This window comes from Ovis canadensis, chromosome 11 (assembly GCF_042477335.2).
Source record: "Ovis canadensis isolate MfBH-ARS-UI-01 breed Bighorn chromosome 11, ARS-UI_OviCan_v2, whole genome shotgun sequence".
NCBI lineage: Eukaryota > Metazoa > Chordata > Mammalia > Artiodactyla > Bovidae > Ovis > Ovis canadensis.
This window is the reverse complement of record NC_091255.1, coordinates 46,519,383-46,541,336: the sequence shown is the minus strand read 5'-3', so window position 1 is coordinate 46,541,336 and position 21,954 is coordinate 46,519,383. Positions and strand designations below refer to the sequence as shown.

The 21,954-nt window shown below is 38.1% G+C and overlaps 1 protein-coding gene across 1 annotated transcript in view; it reads right to left on the bottom strand.

The window, feature by feature from the left end:
* The window catches only part of SKAP1 (src kinase associated phosphoprotein 1), a 296,817-nt gene that overhangs the window by 213,645 nt on the left and 61,218 nt on the right, over positions 1-21,954 (bottom strand). The window contains exon 3 of the mRNA XM_069603684.1: positions 9,112-9,137. Within this exon, the coding sequence (XP_069459785.1) occupies positions 9,112-9,137 (26 nt within the window). The remainder of the gene's footprint in view (positions 1-9,111; positions 9,138-21,954) is intronic.

The following is a 21,954-nucleotide window of genomic DNA, read 5'->3' as shown; positions in this document are numbered from 1 at the left end:
TGAGGCAACATGTTCCACACCCAAATACAGCTTTGACCTGGCCTAGCTATAGAATACATTTCCTTTCTGACACCACCATACTTAAGTCTCATAGTAGGAAAACGCCTCAAAAATATGCTGTTAGCTCTGAATGCAGCAATTTTATTACTATTTGATTTATCTTGCTCTCTTTCCCTCTTTTCCTTTCTCTCAAATAATAAACTGAGCAGACCTCAGCACCTAGTCCCTGTCCTGACGCATCCTAGGATCTATCATATCCCAATCAGCTTATATTACTTCTTGAGGGAAACTATAAGCCCACTTGGATTTCAATATCTTCTGCTGAAGAAGAATGGGACTACATTGTCTACAGGCAGATATAAGAAAATTTCACAAAAGACAAAGAAGTAAAAATAAAATAATGTATAATAAAGAATGTACTATGGGTAAGATAAGCAGGCCTGAAAACGTGAAACGTCTTTTAACATACGGAAGAAAAAGTGAGTTTTCTTTGTGAGTAACATAGACCTCCAATACCACTAAAGCTGGAATGGCAAAAAGTGACAAAATTCAGCCAACTTTTGCCCCTCTGCCTAATAGGAACTCCTGTTCATATATGAAAATAACGTGTATAACAACAACATTAACAACCAAAGCCTGTTACCATCAATAATTCTGTTCAATGTTTGGTCTTTTTTGGAACAGAAGTTTCACATGGAAAAGTATCTCCTTATATTTAAATTTTATTTTTCCATCTTTATTGGGGTACCACTAAAAAGGAAAGTGCCCTAATCTTAAGAAAAGCGGTATCACTTTTTAAGTTTAGGAAAATGCTTTTTAGAGATGAACTGTGATCATCAACTTTCTAAACTGGCAAGTGTGTGTTAAGCGCATGTCAGCTGACAGGGATAGACAAGTTCAGAGATTGGTTTTTCCACTCTGCTTCTCAAGCATTAGTACTGACTGGAATCTTTATTTTATACATCATGTAACTCCCCTTGTACATAACTTAACAGTTCCTTTTCTGTTTTAATGGGATTTAGCCTGGTAAACAATAACTATTAAACAAGTTTCCAAGAGAAGTATGTGTTGCTGAGAAGCACAGTGAAATGCTATATATAGAATTGGGCTTAACTATCACCTTATTCAGTCTCCAGATATCAAAAAAACTCACTGGCTTTCAAGTCCAAGGGCTTATTCACAGAGAATTTTAAGCAGAAACCCCAAAAATGTTGTATTCAAATTAACCAGGGATTTCTCTCAACACTTTGGGTCCAAACCATGAAAATTCATTAGAGACACAATTCATGAAGTAAATTAATATTTATACCAAAATTCTGTGTTCAGGAACTGTACTCTTTACCTGATTTTCTGTATTGATCCAGGGATAATTCTATCTAAGAAATAATAGTTTATAAGTTTTTTTCCTCAACAAGTGTCCAGGCTAATCAAATAAAATTAAAGCAGTCATTAATTTATCACTTTATTTTTTTTGCCATCTACATAATGACAAGAATCAGAAGTTCTATGAGCCTTTAATTACCACACATGCAAAAAAGAAAGACTAAGATAGGGTAAAAAGGTATTCTTTATCAATTACCATGGGTAATTGATATGATCCTATTTTATTATTTATTTTAAAGTATACTTTTAAGTGGTAGGTTAACTTGCCACACTTATGTAATACTGGTTTCCAAACGTGAAACAAAAGAGAATACTGCTATTTTATATCATCATCAGGATCTCACCTATAAATTCATATGTAAAAATAAACAAGGAAAAAACATGAATGGATATAAACTACCAAATCATGATTCTATTGAAAAAGAGCTACTGTATTAAATCCAGATTTTTGGTGTGCTTCTTTTTCTCCCAAGCTTTGTTGATGTATCATTGACATACAATATTGTATTAGTTTTAGATGTACATCATAGTGATTTAATATGTGTATACATTAAGAAATTTTGGGGGGATTTTCCATAAACTTTTAATGAATTGAAAATATATTAACAGGTAAGACTCCTCCGCCAAGACTGTAAGTTTAGTCAACATCCATCACCTCGCATAGCTACAATTTTGTTCTTATGATGAGAACTTTTGAAATCTACTCTCTTAGCAACCTTCAAATACACAATACAGTATTGTTAACTACAGTGAGCTTTATTAGATAAAAAAGTTAAGTATGCCCAGAGCAAAAATTTCAAACATTACAAGAAGGCGTGTAATGAAAGCTCATCTTTTTTCCCTTCTCATGGTTCTTCTCTCCAGAAGCAATATGTTTTGTGGGAATTCTATGAATTTTCTGTCTAAATATAACAAGTATCTGTGAGAGTAGTAAGTCTTTTTGTTTAAAAAAAAACAACAAAGGTAGCATTTGTCTTATCTTGTATCCTGCTTTTCCTCCTAATCATTTATCTTGGAGGTTGCTTCATCTTAGCAGAAATAGACTTACTTCACTTTTAACTAATTTTTAGCCAAAAAATAATTAATGCACATGGTGAAAATTCAAATTGCACCAAAAGATATAAATACCAAAGATTCTCTCTGTACTCACACTGGTACCCGTGTCAGCAGGGGTACCATGGTTAATAGATTCATGTGTATCCTTCCAAAAATACACTATATACAAATAAAAGCAAGCAAACTTGCATGCATGCGTGTGCACATACACACAGAGTACACTGTCCAAACTGCCCTCTTCATTTAACAATATGCCTTGGAGAGCTCTCCATGATACACATATATATTCCTTTAATCTCTATGTAGCACTTCATTAAATGCATATAACATACTTTATTTAACTAGTCCCCTACTGCTGAGCATTTAGGCTGTTTGGAGTCCTTGCTAGTCCAAACAATGCTATAAAAGAACATTTGTGTGTATAATATATTGTATAGGGAATACAGAAGGCAGCAGCATCTGATTCAAATGAGTTCTTTTGCCTGTATGAAAGTCCGTTCTTTTTCTTGTGTCTCAAGATCACATATGCCAAGATGGGACTTTAAAAGGACATCAAAGCCTTAGAAAATTTTAAGGTTAGAAAGGAAAAAGTGAGTCTTTTTGTTAAAAAAAAAAACTAACCTTTGACAGAAGCTGCAAAATAGTGCATTGATTTAAAAATGCATTATTGCATTATGCCACTCTAGAAAAACCCAACCAGTAGATGTATAGGAAGTAAAATATTTGAAAAGGTATCAAAGTCAGTAATTAAATTTAAAAACAATGTGTGTGTATATGTCCACTTTCTATAGATTAATTTGTATAACATGTAGCAAATAGGGAGAGAGGAGAAAGGTCCAAAGGAAGTCAAGTCACAAAAGCAGCTGTCAAGATTGTTGATGCTAAAAGTTTGGGCTAAAGCCAAAGGCAGGAGCATTCGTCCTGTGTACATTTCCCCCTATTAAATTCCCAAAAGACATGGAAAACATTCTGGAAGATTTCTTTTTAAAAAGTAGTATAGGTTAGGATATTCTAGGTTCATAACCAACACTTGTGTTTATAAAATATTAGCATTCCAGGAATAGTGATAGAAAGACACTTAACAATAAATTACAAATATTGTAAATTCAGACTTTTTCTTATATTTGCAAACACATCATAAATTTAGGCTATGTTTCTTTGTGTAAATCCTACTTATGACTGTGCTAAAACCTTCTGGCATGAATGCAAAGAGTATTTTCATAAATAAAACTTGTAAAATCACTATACACTCCATTAAGTCAAAAACACTTCTCTTCAACTTCAAAGGGAAACCTTTCTCTCCTTTTTTTAGTGCTAAGATGGTGTTTCTTTGCTGCTTTAATGACTTGCTTCTTGTAGTTGTCATAACTACATGCTCCAAGTATGTGATAGTAAGAGAAGAGAAGGAAAGTGACATCCATGCTTCGATTCAGCATGTCTCAGACATTACAGAGCAATAAGCTCATAAATCTAACGTCTGAAATGCCTACCAATAAAAAGTCTGCACACACAGCCTTTAAACACAAAATCTCACAAATATACGTATATATATATTTATACATACATACATACACATATATATATGTATGAATATATATATATATATGGTGAGTTAAATGGCCTTATACCAGGGTTCAGCTGGAATGGATGAATATTATAGAAAGATATGTGAATATATATTACCTAAGTTCCATACATGGATTTACTTGCATAGCCCTACTTTGAAACATAAACACAATACTTGCTACCACTTCAGTAAGCGCCTACCAAGCGGCAAGCACTCCTCATGAGTTCATCATCTTATTAAAATTCATTACAACTCATAATAAGTGTGAAGAAGATATTATTAGGGCTTCCCAGGTGGCGCTAGTGGTAAAGAACGTGCAGGAGACTCAAGGGACGCAGGTTCGATCCCTGGGTTGGGAAGATCCCTTGGAAGAGGGCATGGCAACCCACTCCAGTATTCTTGCCTGGAGAATTCCATGGACAGAGGAGCCTGGTGGGCTACAGTCCACAGGGTTGTACAGCATCAGACACGACTGAAGTGACAGCACACGCACACACATAGATATTATTAGCAAGATTTTGTAAATGAGGTGATGTCACTTGCTGTAGCTCACAATGCTTGTTAGTAAAGGAACTGGGATTCGAGTTCAGATCAACTTCAAAGCTCATGCTCTATCCTGAACAAAACATTAAACTTGAAACAAAATCTTTAAAAAAAGCCCTCATTATTTTATGTATTTTGTGTCCAAGATACATAAAGTATCTTACGCTTTAATGTACTAGAAACAAAATATCATTACATTTTTTATTAATTTCAAACTAGATTTTTTTCTTTTATTCTTGCATTATGGTGAATTTTAAAAATGTACAAAAGTAGGAAAAAGTATAATAACCCCCTTTGTACACATTGTCCAGCTTCAACGTAATTTATGATCCATTTTATTTCATCTATACCCCACCCCATTTATTTCTTCCTCTCCCATATTATTTTGAATAATACATCAGAATCTATTACTTTATCTTCAAATATCACAGCATACAAATATAAACATAATGTCACTGTCACACCTAAAAAATTAGCAGTAGATTCTCAACATAAAAAATCCAGTCAGTGTCCAAATTTCTAATTCTCTCATAGATTTTATAGTTTGATTCAGGATGCAAATAAGGTTCACACATTAGTTGATATGGCTTTTAAATCTCTTTTAATCTATAGTTAATGTGGTTTTATAATAACATTTTCTTTATTCATTTTGTATTATTTGCTTTTGCTAAACTGTATTTTTTGGCATCAATTCACTTTGACAAGGGATATAGGCCTGCTACTTCAAAATAAGATTTTTAAGATTCTCATAGTAGAAAGTTTTCATATTGAAATATACCAAGTAATTTTCTCATAAACCCTCCACATCACCTATGCAGATACTCAAAGAATCTTCAAGCTGGCAAGAAATTTCACTGGTCCATATTTACCATTATTGCAAGTATAATGTAAGTGACCACTGGACAGAAAAAAATACCATTTTGTTACATATATTTATGATATTCCCATGGTCTTTCTTAAATTTTTTTTTAAATATTGTATTATTTGTTTTAGACTCTGGGTCCATGGTGGGCAATTTTTCTAATACTCATGAAGAAGTTTTGTAGCAATAAATTTAAATTATAAACACTATGCCTTGTAACTGAAACTTTTTCTAACTGTAACTGTCACTAGGATCAATACCATCAAGCACTATGGCTATCTAAAAAGGTAAAGCTAATATTGTTGCAGTAATTTGAGCAATATCACGTTTTAAATATCTGATTGCTGAAATGGTAAAAGTTCCGTAGCAATGATTCCAATGTACTTTCTGTGTAATTTTAAGTGAATTTAAGTAGAGAAAAAGTTTTCGAAGTAAACAGGGCTTGAATTATCAAAGGAATCTCAATCTTATTAAAAAAGAAAAAGTCTTTCCCATGTCTTACAATTTTGTTTAAGACCATTAAAAGAGGTCTTTCATTTATGTTCCTTCTATAGTAAAGTAATAAATTATTGGGATTATTTTTCTTCCTATTTCATTATTTTTAAATGAACATCATTCAGGAAGTTAAACAGTGGACGAATATGAAAATTTAGGTGAAAATGGAAGGAAAGAATTATCATAACACCATGAACAGAAATTATACTATGTCCAGCCACCGTGCTAGGACTTACACATATTACTATTAGTCCTCATGACAACCTGCAATGAGGCAGTAAAATACAGCAATGAAGATACTGGGCTCTAGAATACTAATAAGCATGGAGTTTCTTATTAGGGTGATGAACACGTTCTGAAGTTAGACAATGGTGATGGCTGTGCAACTCAGTGACTAAAGTAAAAAACCACTTATGCATACTTTTAAAGGGTTAATTTTTTGTTATGTGAATTATATCACAATATGGCTTTTATATTTTCTAAAAAGAGTACATGTTACAAACTCATACTGATTAAGTTAGACTTCTTGAGGAGATTGGCCTTGAGCAATTCTCTTAACCACTCTCTGCCTCAGTAGCCACATCTATCAGATGGGTATATTAACAGTACTTATTACATAGGGCTGTTCTGAGGGTTAGATAAGATAATGCATGTAAAAGACTTTGCACAGTGTCTGACACATCTTTGTTTTATAGATAAGGAAGCCAGGATTCAGAAAAATGAAGCAACTTGCTAAGTTCACATAACCTTTAGCTAAATGGTATAGTGAGACTTGAACCCAGGATTATTAGGCCTCAACGTCCATGCTCTTTCTACCACATCCTGTTTCTTCTCCAGAACAGGGACAATACTCTCCTGATACTATTCCACGATCACTCTTCCATCGCATTAAAACTAGCATTGAATGGAATGATGGATAAGAAATGCTTCGCTTGAAATCCTTCTCTAGGTCTAGCAGTCTACTCTCCCAAGTATCTCTCTTTTAAAGGTTACCTTTTCAGCACGTTATGTCAACTCTTCTATAACTAAGGACTCTTTTCCCTCTAGGCACCAGACTTTGGTACAAATATTCTGAAGAATATGCCTATGTGTTTAGGGAAACGCAGAGTTAATAAAATTCATCCATTCACCTTCCTGCACAAAAACCCTGCCACAGACAAAAATGCCAGGAATGTTTGGAGCCACCAGTTCTGTCCTTCTTCACTCCCTTCCCAATACTACCTACTCTTTCAGGGCTCTTAAAATACTTCTGCCATCTGTTCTACTTCTTACATATTCTTATTCTTTTCATAATCCCAAATTGCCCCATAGTATCTTAAATAGACCTGTTACTGCTCCCAGCCAACCTACATTCTAGAAGCAAACAATCTGCTAAGATCTGACCAAAAGGACAAGACAAAAGATACCCTTTATTTCCTCTTCTGCCCCTCAAAACTGTCTTAGTGGGAGGAACAAAGCTGGGGGCAAGCCACATGTACATGGGTTTTTCTATTTTATCTTTCCTTACATTACTTCCAAATGAGCAAAGAATATGCAATTTGCTACATATCTCCAATCACTGTCCAGAAGTAAACAGTCTTCTGCTCTAAATAAACTCTTCTCAGTTGTCTCCTTGACTGCTCTACCTCCGCCTTCTTTCTAAAACAGAAAGACTGTGTAGAAGTTACCTGTGCTGGAAGATGACTGTAATGCCACTATCACAAGAATCTGGTGAGATGTGTGCTTTGTCCTTTGAGCCCCACACAGTCCCTTGTGTTAAGCTCTAAAATTATTTTCTCTTCTCAACACATTACTGTACCACATCTCTGACACTAATTCTTTATTTCTCCTTTAGGTAATTAATTCTGTCTTCACAGTTCCATTCGTTTCTGCCAGTTTACATTCATATTCTGCCCCCTGTGGATTTTGGTTAGCATCTGTTAAACCCTGAACTATAGGGCCATTTCTTGAATAGCATATTTCACATTTTGCAAAACAAACTGCTACATTAGTACATATAATTCTCTATTCTCAACCTATGTTTTCAGCCATAAATGCTTTAGGACAGTGAGATATACAGTAACACCATATCACATTATTTAAAATGTTACAAATGCTATGGTTATAATTTACAAAAGTTTAAAAACTTTAAAAATATAATATTTTATTTTTAAAGTTTGCTTTTAAAGAAAACTTTTATAGACTTCAAAGTATGAGCTAAGAAAATTAAAATTTTAATAAAACTAGTATCATTACAGTTTGAATTTTTTAAGGTACTACTGCTCACTAAGATGGGTACATTGATAATGTTAAGAAAAAAAAAGGAAAAGCTTGCAATTGGTTAAAAAATTTTATACAGCAAAATAGTTCATAAAGATATTTTAGTTTAAAATGCTTTGTGATTTTTCTGAGAAAATAAAAATCTCCCATTTATAACAAGTTGGGATAGTTAATATTCAGAATGTTTCTGACATTCTCAACCAGGGTACTAAAAATAAAGAATGCATATACTTTAAAGGCACCCCCTCAAACTGAAATCAGAAAAATTTTCAATTTTGAACCTTTTAAAAATGTGTTTTAATCCTGTCTCTTTTTTTCAATTTTGCACACAGCTGTCTGTTGTACTTTTTAGAATCATGCCAGATGCTGGGTTCATCAAGCAAAAGCAGGAAAACAATGGTTTGAAAGCAATTAGAAGCACTGAGGCTGCAGCCAGGCTCATATTAAAATGTGATAACACCGTTCTAGTGGGAATTTCAACACTACTCCATTTCTGACATTTTTCTGCTGCCAGACAGGCAGGCTGTGTGGAAGAGCACTGTGATTGAGGAGGTAACATACTGGAATTTATTTCTGGAGCAATGAAGGATTAGTTGAGTTGGAGCCCTCCCAAGGCTTTTATTATGGACTCGGCCACCATTTTATTTGAATGCCGGTGGATCCTATTGGCATCTAACAAAGCTCAAGGAATAAAAGCATACTAAAGCTTTGGTCCTATAAAATAGTCTAGCACTAATTCATTCAAAAGGCAGAACCATCAGGGTTTCTTATTGCTAAAAAGCAGGGCAAGGGAGCCCAGCAGGGTGAAGGTTAATTAAACACTCCACTAACTTTCCTCAGAAAAGGCTAATGCCACCCTATGGAGAAGCTTACTTAGAAGATATAGAAGTAACAATGCCATCTACACATTTTTAGTATGAACCATAAATGGTTGGAGAGGACTCACCTTGGGGCTGAAAATTCCAAAAGTATCTGCAATAAAAGGAAAAACAATGGAGATAAGTCAAACTTGTATTTCTCAATCGTGGCGTATGATAGCAATGGCACTCCTTCCAAAAAGCTTCCTAAATAGTCACTAACTAGCCAAAGCCACAATCCACTCTAAGAAAAACCGAAGGGTTGTCCTTGAAATTTGGAGAAGGCAACGGCACCCCACTCCAGCACTCTTGCCTGGAAAATCCCATGGACGGAGGAACCTGGTGGGCCACAGTCCATGGGGTCGCTAAGAGTTGGACTCGACTGAGCGACTTCACTTTCACTTTTCACTTTCATGCATTGGAGAAGGAAATGGCAACCCACTCCAGTGTTCCTGCCTGGAGAATCCCAGGGACGGGGAAGCCTCATGGGCTGCTGTCTATGGGGTTGCAGAGTCGGACACGACTGAAGCGACTTAGCAGCAGCAGCAGTCCTTGAGATTTGAAAGATTCTTAAAGGCTTGAACGGGACATTTAACTCACTGTTTCTCCTTAGATAAGTTTGACTTTAGAGCTAGAAAGGTCCTAAAATATTACCTAACCGTGGTCCAGGTTTCTCCCAAGGAGCTCTGCAGGCTTTGAGCAGGACAATTCCTTGTTTTGATAACCTATCTTGTGTATTACAGGACAATCAGCTTCATTGGTTCTGGGCACCAAAAACCAGTGGCAACCCCAGTTGTTATGACAACTAAAACACCCCCCCACACACACACACACACATCCCCAGATACCTTCTAGGCCTAAATTCTTAATTTTACAGGTGATGCATGAACAACTGACTCAAGGTCATCTAATATTTTAGTGTCCGAGCCAAGACTGGGGCTCTTGCAATTCAGTCTATCATTCCATCTCCTCTTTTATTTTGGGAAATGACTGGCAAACCCCATAACCCTTGAAGTCTTACAAATAATGAAATGGCAATAGCAGAAGGGATCATTTGCAAGTCACTTATTTGAAATCTAAATTGCTTCCCCCGCCTCCCCACAGAAGCAATGTTATATATAGCGGCTACCCACAAAAGTCTATTGTACTTTGGACTCCATTTCCTCCTGCCTTCACAGGATACTTACATTATTCTACATCGATTTTCTCTTGTATAAATTCAACCTCTTCCTCTCAACATGGCCCTTTCCATCAGCATTTATGCTCATATAAAAATAAAGCAAACCTTCCCTCACCCCCTTCATATCCCTCCATCTGCTGCCCTCTTTCCTTTCACATCACAGTGAAATTTTCAAAAGTGTTGGCTATAGTCTCTCTCTCTTTCCTCACCTCCCACCCGCTCTTCAATATATCCCAATCTTGCTTACGGTCACGAAATATTAATTCTTGCTATAAACATAGCAATCTCTATCCCTCTAAGTGGAAAGAATATTTTTCTATCCTCATCTTGACTTCCCAGGGGCATATATGAGTATAACAGCATTTTTTTTTCTAAAGGAGAGAGTTCACAGTTTTAATCCAATTTTTAAAAATATTCCAAAAAAGATGAGGAAAAGGGTAATACATTGATGATAATGGTGTGTCTTCTAGTACATGAAAGTGTAAGTCACTCAGTCATGTCTGACTCTTTGCAACCCCATGGACTATATAGAATTCTCTAGGCCAGACTACTGGAGTGGGTAGCCTTTGTTTTCTCCAGGGGAATCTTCCCAACCCAGGTCTCCGGCATTGCAGGCAGATTCTTTATCAGTTGAGCCATAAGGGAAGCCCAAGAAAACTGGAGTGGGTAGCTTATCTCTTCTCTAGCGGATCTTCTCAACCCAGGAATCAAACCCGGGTCTCCTGCATTGCAGGTGGATTCTTTACCAAGTGAAATAAAGCTACTTTGGGGAGGAACACCAGCCCAATGAGCATCTAGGCTATTTCTTTATAAAAATTCAGAAAATGAAGAGGAAGGAGATATATGCAGGGAGTATACATCTCTGGAATATAATCCAGAGATGAATTTGTGGGAAATAAACAGAGTTGAAAAGAGAACGTGAAGAAACCTTGCAACTGACTTTTCTTGTTCCTTTTCTTTCCCAGAACAGTTTCGGACTGGCAATCAGGTGAAGGAGTGTTAAGATGCTTGGGTTAGAGGGCAAATAAAGTTCAGAACAGCTTTGACATCTTCAGTGGAAAGGGGGAGAGGGGATGAGAAGGGGGAGGGTGGGAAATATAAAGGTGCAGCATCTGGGGAAAACGGCATCCACATTGACATAAGGGCATATGTAAATGGAAACTAGCTGCAACTTAAATAATTTGTTTATATTAGTATAATGGGTCAATTTCCACCAAGCAGACACTGCCATTTCCCAATGAACTTGGCCAATGTGAAAAGTTCTCCATAAATCTCCTGTCTGTAAAACACAGCTTACCAAGCAAATTATCAAGAAGGTGAACAATTTTCCATCTTCTAGTTCTATTTTTCCATCTTTTCTCAAGGTTTTGCCTTGCCCCCTCCCCATTCCAATCATTATCTGACCTCTATCTAGTTCAATATAAATAGAAATTAGGATATGAACATGTGCAAATTGTATGTGTGCACTCCTCTTTCCAAAATGTTAGTGACAGCAACAGCAAAAACTTGGCTGACAAATGTTTTCACTCACTGATCGAGAAAAAAACTTAGCCATGCCCCAGTGGCAGTTAAAGGGCCAATTCATGGTAAATTGTCAAAACAGATAAAACGTTACTGATGATCTCATTCTCTTACCTGTTCCCACCACCCCTGCTCTCCACAATCTCCATCCCAACTCATACACATTTTCAGTTCCTTTCTCTACGTACTATAAAGTGTCCTGGTTTCACTTGTTAGTTAAGGAGATGTTATATGTTCACATATACCAAGTATTGCTTCTCCCAATAGTAGTTATATTTTAAGAAGACTGTTTATGGAGAAAGAACTTAATTGAATTTAATCCAATAATCTGCTTTATACTGTAATTAAATATCTCAGTCAATAAAAATTATATATAGAACTTGACGTAGAAAAATGACATGAAGTGGAATATCAGTTCGCTTCTTTCTCAAGGGATATAAAACTATCCTGGTAAACTACCTCTTTTTCCTTTCTTCTTATTTTAACTCTTTATTACATAACAACCCTAAAGGAAGTCCATAAATACACACACACACACACACACACACACACACACACACACACACACACTCCTCTATCCCAGAGCTCAGAGAGGATACTTCTAAAAGGCAAGGCCAAAAGGTGAACAATCTCATTTCTCACTGGAGGGCACCATGGATTATTCTTTGCTGACTCACTTAAAAGTCTTAATCTTATTTTGTTAAATATATCCTATGGATGGTGTTCATTACATTCTCTGGAAAGATGATTCCGCACTAGAGAATGCCTCCTTAAGAGGCATTTAGTCAAATCCTGCCAACATCTTCTAATTCTTATCCTTCACTTTAAAAACAATTATCCTTTAGCCAGAGACTCCAACAAGTCTGAAACTAGAAATTTTAAACCAAAATACAAAGACCACAATGGAAATATATAGAAGAAAAAGCATGCAAACACACACACAGAGTTGTGTTTATCCTAAATGCCTCTGAGAATTTCATATCAGGGCTGAGCAGAGAGATAGCAAACACTTCTTTAATCTTCTCTTTGAAGCTTCAGCTTCAATATGAAAGGGAAGCTATCACTCCTCTACAATATCCATACCTGACATCATCAGGTCCATGCAAATGATATTTGGAACTGGAAAAAAGATGAGTACAGAATGAGCAGAGAGAGAACGCTGCAACCATATTGATGATGATGATTTTCACATTCAGTCAAAATAAATCCATCTTTACTTGTGCCTCCAAAATTAAAATGGAAGAATAATATTTTACAACATTTAATCTATGCTACAGAATAAAGTCTTAAAAATTTTATTATTATAATTATTTAATTATCTATTATTTTTGGCTGCACTGGGACTCCACTCAGGCTTTCTCCAGTTTTGGGGGGGGGTGCGGGGGGCTACTCTCTAGTTGCAATGCACGGGCTTCTCATTGCAGTGGCTTCTCTTGTTGCAGAGCACGTGTCCTGGGGCACACAGACTTCAGTAATTTCAGCACACGGGCTCAGTAGTTGTGGCGCCCACAGGCTTAGTTGCCCCAAGGCATGTGGACTCTTCCAAGACCAGGGTGGAACTCCTGTCCCCTGCATTGGCAGGCAGATTCTTAACCACTGGACCCCAGGGAAGTCCCTGAATAAAGTCTTGAAATTTTAAGGTTACTTTATATGCAAGACAAAATTTGCTATTTGTGTTTTTAAATTAGAGAAGTTTTAATTGAACTTTAAGGAAAGGTGGAGCAAATAAAATTAACTCACTATATGGAGGGAGTCTTGATGTGCAGCTATAGCTATCATAGCAGTAGTAATACTAATGATAATAACAATGCTAAGATTTTTAAAAATCAGTTGTTGGACATTGTTTTAAGTACTTATATAAACTTACTTCCTCCACATTCTAACCCTATTATCATGCCTATTTTATAAATGAGGAAATCGAGGCATCAAGAGGTGAGAGAACTTGCCCATGGTTTCATAGCTACTAATCAAGGTTTATTAATCCTAGCTAATTCTAGCAACTAGATCCAGAACAGACACTCTAATAAGAAATTAAACAGGAAAGTTTTGGGACTCTGTGTTTCCACTGCAGGGGGAGGCCCATCTCAGATTACACTTCAGTATCTTTCAAATTGCAATCATACTGTTCTAGTTTGCCACTTAAGATTGATGGAATATGAGATTTCTCCTAAAAATGAGGCTATTAACTTTTAATCATTAGTTTGGGGTTTGAAGGTGGGTGTCAAATTCTTGACCATGGAGCTAACCAATAAACATGGTTAGTGAGGTTAAAATATTCAGAGCTTTAACCACTAAGCTAGCTAATTAGATAGATCCTGGTGAAGTAGGTAAGACAAATGTAACTATCCTCATTTTATTGGAACTATCTAAGAAGGAAAAATAATTCCATTTCCTAATTATAATAAAACTCTGTATTCAGCATTTAACACAAGCTAGGTGTTATGGCAGAAAGTGAAGAGGAACTAAAAAGCCTCTTGATGAAAGTCAAAGAGGAGAGTGAAAAAGTTGGCTTAAAGCTCAACATTCAGAAAACGAAGATCATGGCATCTGGTCCCATCACTTCATGGGAAATAGATGGGGAAACAGTGGAAACAGTGTGTCAGACTTTATTTGGGGGGGCTCCAAAATCACTCCAGATGGTGACTGCAGCCATGAAATTAAAAGACGCTTATTCCTTGGAAGGAAAGTTATGACCAACCTAGACAGCATATTCAAAAGCAGAGACATTACTTTGCCAACAAAGGTCCATCTAGTCAAGGCTATGGTTTTTCCAGTGGTCATGTATGGATGTGAGAGTTGGACTGTGAAGAAGGCTGAGCGCCGAAGAATTGATGCTTTTGAACTGTGCTGTTGGAGAAGACTCTTAAGAGTCCCTTGGACTGCAAGGAAATCCAACCAGTCCATCCTAAAGGAGATCAGTCCTGGGTATTCTTTGGAAGGAATGATGCTAAAGCTGAAACTCCAGTACTTTGGCCACCTCATGAGAAGAGTTGACTCATTGGAAAAGACTCTGATGCTGGGAGGGATTGGGGGCAGGAGGAGAAGGGGACGACAGAGGATGAGATGGCTAGATGGCATCACCGACTCGATGGACATGAGTTTGAGTGAACTCTGGGAGTTGGCAATGGACAGGGAGGCCTGGTGTGCTGCAATTCATGGGGTTGCAAAGAGTCAGACACAACTAAGCAACTGAACTGAACTGAACTGAGGTGTTGTGCTCAGTATACATTTTACATGTATTATTTTATCTTCATCATAATCCAATGAGATTATTACTGTTACAATGATACTATTACTATCCCCATTTTACAGATGAGGAAACTAAGACTCAGAATAGTCAAACAAATTGACCAGGATCATGCAGCCAATAAGTGGCAGAGTCTGTATCTGTATCTAGGTCTGCTGGGTAACTGCATTTCTACTGGCTGTAATGCAGAAAACAAGTCTAGTAGTAAGAGAAGTTATAACTGTTTTGTCAGACAGCCTAGTATCAGGGAGCAGTCAGTTCAGAGTCTTTAATTTGGAGTCAACTATGGATTCAACTATTTGAGCTTTGGGAAATTCACAAACTCCCTGAAATTATAGGCGAAAAGTAATGTGTTTTCTTTTTCCTTGAAAAAGAGTCCATGAACTCCATTAGAATTCAAAAAATGTCACTAACTCGCCTCCTCCAAAATGGCAAGACCCACTTATCATTAGATGAGTAGGGTTAGATGAAAAGGATTATAATGGCATTATAAACCTAGCTATGCAGAAAGGCTAAAACCTGTAATCTAGAATATCTAGATGAAAATCTTTTACAACTAAAGCATTAAGAGTGTTGTTTTACTTGTGACTTACAAAAATTTAAGACCCATCATATATTCCCTGTCTTGGTTAAAAAAAAAAAATCAAATCTCTTCCTGATGACTTACAGATGTCCAGATTTGAACTTCAGTTTTTTGTACAAAAACAGTGGTGTCTTCTAAATGGGTAGGCTATCTGTAATACTCAGTGTCCAGAGACTTCCATTTCCCTCTTGATCATCTCTGTTCCCTGGTAATGGCTGTCTCCAAACAAACTGCAAAGACTAACACTAAAGTGTTATCCTGGCACTCGGAACGGCATCTCAGAATTCAGACGGACACCGGGTTGAGCAGGGCTTCAGTAGTAAGTTAATAAGGCTAGGAAAACCCTTGCATTTGACCTTGAGTAGTGAGTCACATGGTAAATACTGATTATACCCCCAGGAAATGACTTTTCTGAACAATGCTAATAGTCTCTATACTGAATATTTCCTATAACCTCTTCTCTCATTTGGGAAGATTCAGTTGATTTTGAATTCTCTTTCCACTACCAGTATTCCAACAGAAAGAATGGGCAAGGGGCAGAGGTAATAGGGCATGACACCCAAGAACACAAATGGGAAAAGAGCACCATCTGGTGGAAGTCTCTGATGGAGCATCAGAGGACAGGGACCCAGGGGTGGGGGTGTCCGACTCTTTGTGACCCCATGGACTGTAGCCTGCCAGGCTCCTCTGTCCGTGGGATTCTCCAGGCAAGAATACTGGAGTGGGTTGTCATTCCCTTCTCCAGGAGATCTTCCCAACTCAGGGATCGAACCTGGGTCATTGCAGGCAGATTCTTTACTAGTTGGGCCACCAGAGGTGGGGGTACCAGCCTTAGAAACAGTTGAGCAAGAATGGGAAGGTCCCTGGGAGTGGTGCCCCCTATAGTCCTAGTTCCTTCAAGCCATCAAAAGTACAAGAACTAGTATCTGCCTACAGGAAGCTTACAATCTTTTCTAAAATATGAGATACACATGAAGAGAATACACATGAAGAGATAGTCAATTTAAGATAGTAAATTACAAACAAACACTATGGTAACAACAGCAAAAAAAGATATGCAGATGATAGCACTCTAATGGCAGAAAGTGAAGAGGAACTAAAGAACCTCTTGATGAGGGTGAATGCAAAGAGTGAAAAAGCTGACTTGAAAACACAACATTGAAAAAACTAAGATCATGGCATCTGGTCCCATCACTTCATGGCAAATAGGGGAAAAAGTAGAAGCAGTGACAGATTTTATTTGGGGGGGGGGCGCCTCCAAAATCACTATAGACAGTGACTGCAGCCATGAAATTAAAAGATGCTTGTTCCTTGAAAATTATGACAAATCCGGACATATTAAAAAGCAGAGACATCACTTTGCCAACAAAGATCTGTATAGTCAAAGCTATGGTTTTTCCAAAAGTCACGTACGGATATGAGAGTTTCGCCATAAAGAAGGCTGAGTGCCAAAGAATTGATGCTTTCGAATTATGCTACTGAAGACTTGAGAGTCCTTTGGACTGCAAAGAGATCCAGCATTCATACTTTGGTTGCCTGATGCTAAGAGCTGACTCTCTGGAAAAGATCTTGATGCTGGAAAAGACTGAAGGCAAAAGGAGAAAGGGTGGCAGAGGACGGGGCTTCTCTGGTAGCTCAGCTGGTAAAGAATCCACCTGCAATGCAGGAGACCCCAGTTCAATTCCTGGGTTGGGAAGTCCACTGGAGAAGGGATAGGCTACCCATTCCAGTATCCTTGAGCTTCCTTGGTGGCTCAGCTAATGAATCTGCCTGCAATGCAGGAGACCTGGGTTCGATCCCTGGGTTGGGTAGATCCCCAGATGAGATGGTTAGACAGCATCACTGACTCAATGGACATGAATTTGAGCAAACTCCAGGAGACAGTAGAGGACACAGGAGCTTGGCATGCTGTAGCCCATGAGGTCACAAAGAGTAAGACACAACTTGGCAACTGAACAACCACAACAATGGTAACAACAGATGATAAGCACCTAACTCATGTAATAGAAGGAGGTGTCATAAGAAAGTCTTGGATTATTTGGGGGGAGGTAATATTTCTGTGATCTTGAGTCTATGTCCACAAATTTTAGAAACCCTAGAAGACAGCACCACAAAGTTATCTTATAAAATACAATGGTCACAATTAAACTTGTATTAAATAATAAACAAGTAACACTATCTGATTTGATTTGATAGTATCACCCATTACTAAAAAATTTTTTTAGAAGTCTATTTGCAGATAATAAAAAAGAAATAATATAAAATAAATTCATTAAATAAAATCCTATTCACCGCTAGAGTCTTCTGTAACACAATCACTACATGAAATCCCTGCTATGACATTAATAGTAAAATCTAGGAGCTCAATGATTATGCCCTTTCATTGAAACACTGGAAACCTACGTTCTAATATTTCATCCCCTGTGTTCTAGCATTAACACTGCAAATTGTGGTTGCTATGCAATCCCCCTACTCCCTACATGTAACAGACAACCAAATATGACTCAGTGGACTATTAAAGAAAAATGCTAGCTAGCTGTGTTGTGGCAAAATGAAAGACCCTAAATGTCAGGTCAGAGTTAAATTTTTTTTTCCTTTGTGTAGAAAAAAGGGAACAACTGAAGGGTTCATTGGTCGGTTGGTTTGCTTATTTTTAAGGATAGGGAATAATGTCCATTTTGATCAGATCCAGCAGAAATGTGCAGCCTGGATGGGAGAGAGAGGAGCAAATCGGTTTAGGAAGCTGCTGGAGAGCAAGAGAAGGGGCAAAAGGTTTCAGAAGCAAAGTCAGAGATGTCTTTTGATTCCAAACCTGTGTTTTGAGAGAGAAAACAAGGCAGAACTCACAAAGAACTCTAGCTGATTATCATATTTTAATCTGTACTATCTTTAGCCCTTGCCCTGCCACTTTTGTCACCACTGATACTTAGAACCTAATTATTTTTTGCTTGCTTCAGGTTAATAGCTACTCTTAGACCACTGAGACTCCTAGTTATGTGACTGATGAATAACTGATAACTAGATGGCGGTGACTGTGGACCATATACTCCCTGAATTTTACAGCTAGAAGGACATCGAAGGTCATTTAACTCAGCCTCTGACTTTATAGATGAGGAAAATGAAACCTGAGGAGGTTATCTGATTGTACCATAAGAGTTTAAAAATCCACATTGTAGAGCCACGACAGTTTATCTTGTGCAAAATCAGGTTCAAAATGTGATATTCATTTGAAAATTCCTTTGGTATTTTTCTTGTTGTGAACATGGCCACTTTATTCACCTGAGCTCAAATATTACATAAAATTTTTAAACTGGACTAGTTCCTGGGGCTCCTCCAGGCAGTGTGGACTTGTGAACATTAACATGTCAACAAACCCTTTATATCTCAAGTTATGGACACTGCATTCATTCTCTCAAACAGTAAAAAATCTCCACTATTTTGCCAGACACTCCTTGAGGGTCTGAGAGCACAGAAAGCCTGAACTGTGGGCCAGTTTGGCTGGAATAATGCAAAATTGTGCAAAAGTGGTGTGAGTGACCTAAAACACATACAAGGTAAAAATTGGGGCCAGCAAAACTAGGTCTGGCTAATCCCAGAATCCGTCTTACTACCTGCAGATGAGAGTTTCTGGGGGTGGACCTGGGGTCAGACTGAGGGAGGATGCCTGGAGGGGAGAGTCACAGAGAGGCCAGGCCCAGGATGCAGAGAGAAGCCAGGCAGAGGGGCCAGGTGTTCAGAGCAGGTGGCAGAGGGCCACAGCAGATGTTGGGGTGGGGGCGGGCACGCAGTCAGGGCAGGATTGTGAATGGGTTCCAACCTGAAAGTCTTTGTTTTATCTTGTGAAATAGACTATGATGTTGAGCAAGAGTGAGAGTTGATATGATAAGGTAAAGGCAGCTAAAAACATTAGAGGGAAGAATATTGAGGAAAATGAAAAAGGCTGTTGATACAAAGCATGTGAAATAACTGCCAGGCATCATTAAGGGGTCAGCTGAGGTTGGAGACTAAGATTTACTGTGGCGGCAATCCAATTGTGTCATTTTTCTCCAGCACTAATTAGCTGCCCAGGTGTAAGGTCAGAAAAGGTGGACAGCTGAACTGACCCAAGTTTAGAATTTTTCTAGGCTTGTGGGATAAAAAGACAAGAGAGTAAGAGAAGACTGGAGGAGCCTGCCATGGAGCTCAGGATGGCCAGGGTAGAAACCAATGGCCAGGGACTTGACTATGCTGTCCGCACATATAAACTACTTTAAACAATCAAATATTAAAATAGTCAACATTTAATATTCAATTAAAAGATTCAAAAATAAGAGATACAGTTATTCTACTCTTCTCTCTCGGGACTGTTCTTTGTCCCTAAAGTCTCAAACCTCTCTTATCTCATGTTTCCTGCTTCAGCGGCCAACATCTCCATCCACCCAACTGAAGCTTAGGAGTCATCTTTTATCTCGTTCCCTATTCTATGTATATCCCATCAATCACCAAGACCTGGAGATTCTATCTTCTTCATTTATTTTTAATCTATCTCCTCTCCCTCACTATGGGCACTGAATTCACTCAAGTCCTCAAAACACCTCACCCAGATTAATATAACCACGTCCAAAGTGGTCTGCCTGCCACTTTGCTCCTCTCTGAGCAATTCCCATCAATGCTGATGGAGAAGGAAGTGCAGTGACTGTGAAGAGCAAAGGCTCTGCAGATAAGTCCAGGTTGGAGTTCTAGCACCTTCATCTTCTAGCTGTGAGACTGTAGCTGCAGTCTCAGTTTCTTCATCTTTAAAATAGAAATAATAATATCTGTCACGTTATCATTCTTGGGAAGATTAACTGAGATGATATACATAAAGAACTGAGCATTAGGCCTGGCACCTGGCAGCCTTCAGTAAACCTCAATTGTTATGTCATCCAGTCAGTTCAGTCGCTCAGCATTGTCTGACTCTTTGTGACCCCATGGACTGCAGCACGCCAAGTCTCCCAATCCATCACCAACTCCTGGAGTTTACTCAAACTCGTGTCCATTAAGCCGGTGACGACATCCAACCATCTCATCCTCTGTCGTCCCCTTCTCCTCCTGCCTTTAATCTTTCCCAGCATCAGGGTCTTTTCAAATGAGTCAGTTCTTCACATCAGGTCGCCAAAGTTTTAGAATTTCAGCTTCAGCATCAGTCTTTCCAATGAATATTCAGGACTGATTTCCTTTAGGATGGACTGGTTGGATCTCCTTGCAGTCCAAGGGACTCTCAAGAGTCTTCTCCAACAGCACAGTTCAAAAGCATCAATTCTTCGGCGCTCAGCCTTCTTCACAGTCCAACTCTCACATCCATACATGACCACAGGAAAAACCATAGCTTTGACTAGATGGACCTTTGTTGACAAAGTAATGTCTCTGTTTTTTAATATGCTATCTAGGTTGGTCATAATTTTTCTTCCAAGGAGTAAGCATCTTTTAATTTCATGGCTGCAGTCACCATCTGCAGTGATTTTGGAGCCCCAAAATTAAAGTTTGACATTGTTTCCACTGTTTCTCCATCTGTTTGCCATGAAGTGATGGGACCGAACGCCATGATCTTTGTTTTCTGAATGTTGAGCTTTAAACCAACTTTTTCACTCTCCTCTTTCACTTTCATCAAGAGGCTCTTTAGTTTTTCACTTTCTGCCATAAGGGTGGTGTCATCTGCATATCTGAGGTTACTGATATTTCTCCCGGCAATCTTGATTCCAGCTTGTGCTTCATCCAGCCAAGTTTCTCATGATGTACTCTGCATAGAAGTTAAATAAGCAGGGTGACAATATATAGCCTTGACGTAGTCTTTTTCCTATTTGGAACCAGTCTATTTTTCCAAGCCCAGTTCTAACTGTTGCTTCCCGACCTGCATACAGATTTCTCAAGAGGCAGGTCAGGTGGTCTGGTACTCCCATCTCTTTCAGAATTTTCCACAGTTTATTGTGATCCACACAGTCAAAGGCTTTGGCATAGTCAATAAAGCTGCGGTAGTTGTGGTGGTTTAGTTGCTAAGTCGTGTTTGACTCTTACAACCCCATGGACTGTAGCCTGCCAGGCTCCTCTGTCCATGGGATTTTCCAGGCAAGAATACTGGAGTGGATTGCCATTTCCTTCTCCAGGGGATATTCCCAACCCAGGAATCAAACCCTGGTCTTCTGCATTACAGGCAGATTCTTTACCAACTGAGCTATGATGGAAGCCCCAATAAAGCAGAAATAGATGTTTCTCTGGAATTCTTGCTTTTCCAATGATCCAGAGGATGTTGGCAATTTGATCTCTGGTTCCTCTGCCTTTTCTAAAACCAGCTTGAACATCTGGAAGTTCACAGTTCACGTACTGTTGAAGCCTGGCTTGAGAATTTTGAGTATTACTTTGCTAGCATGTGAGATGAGTACACT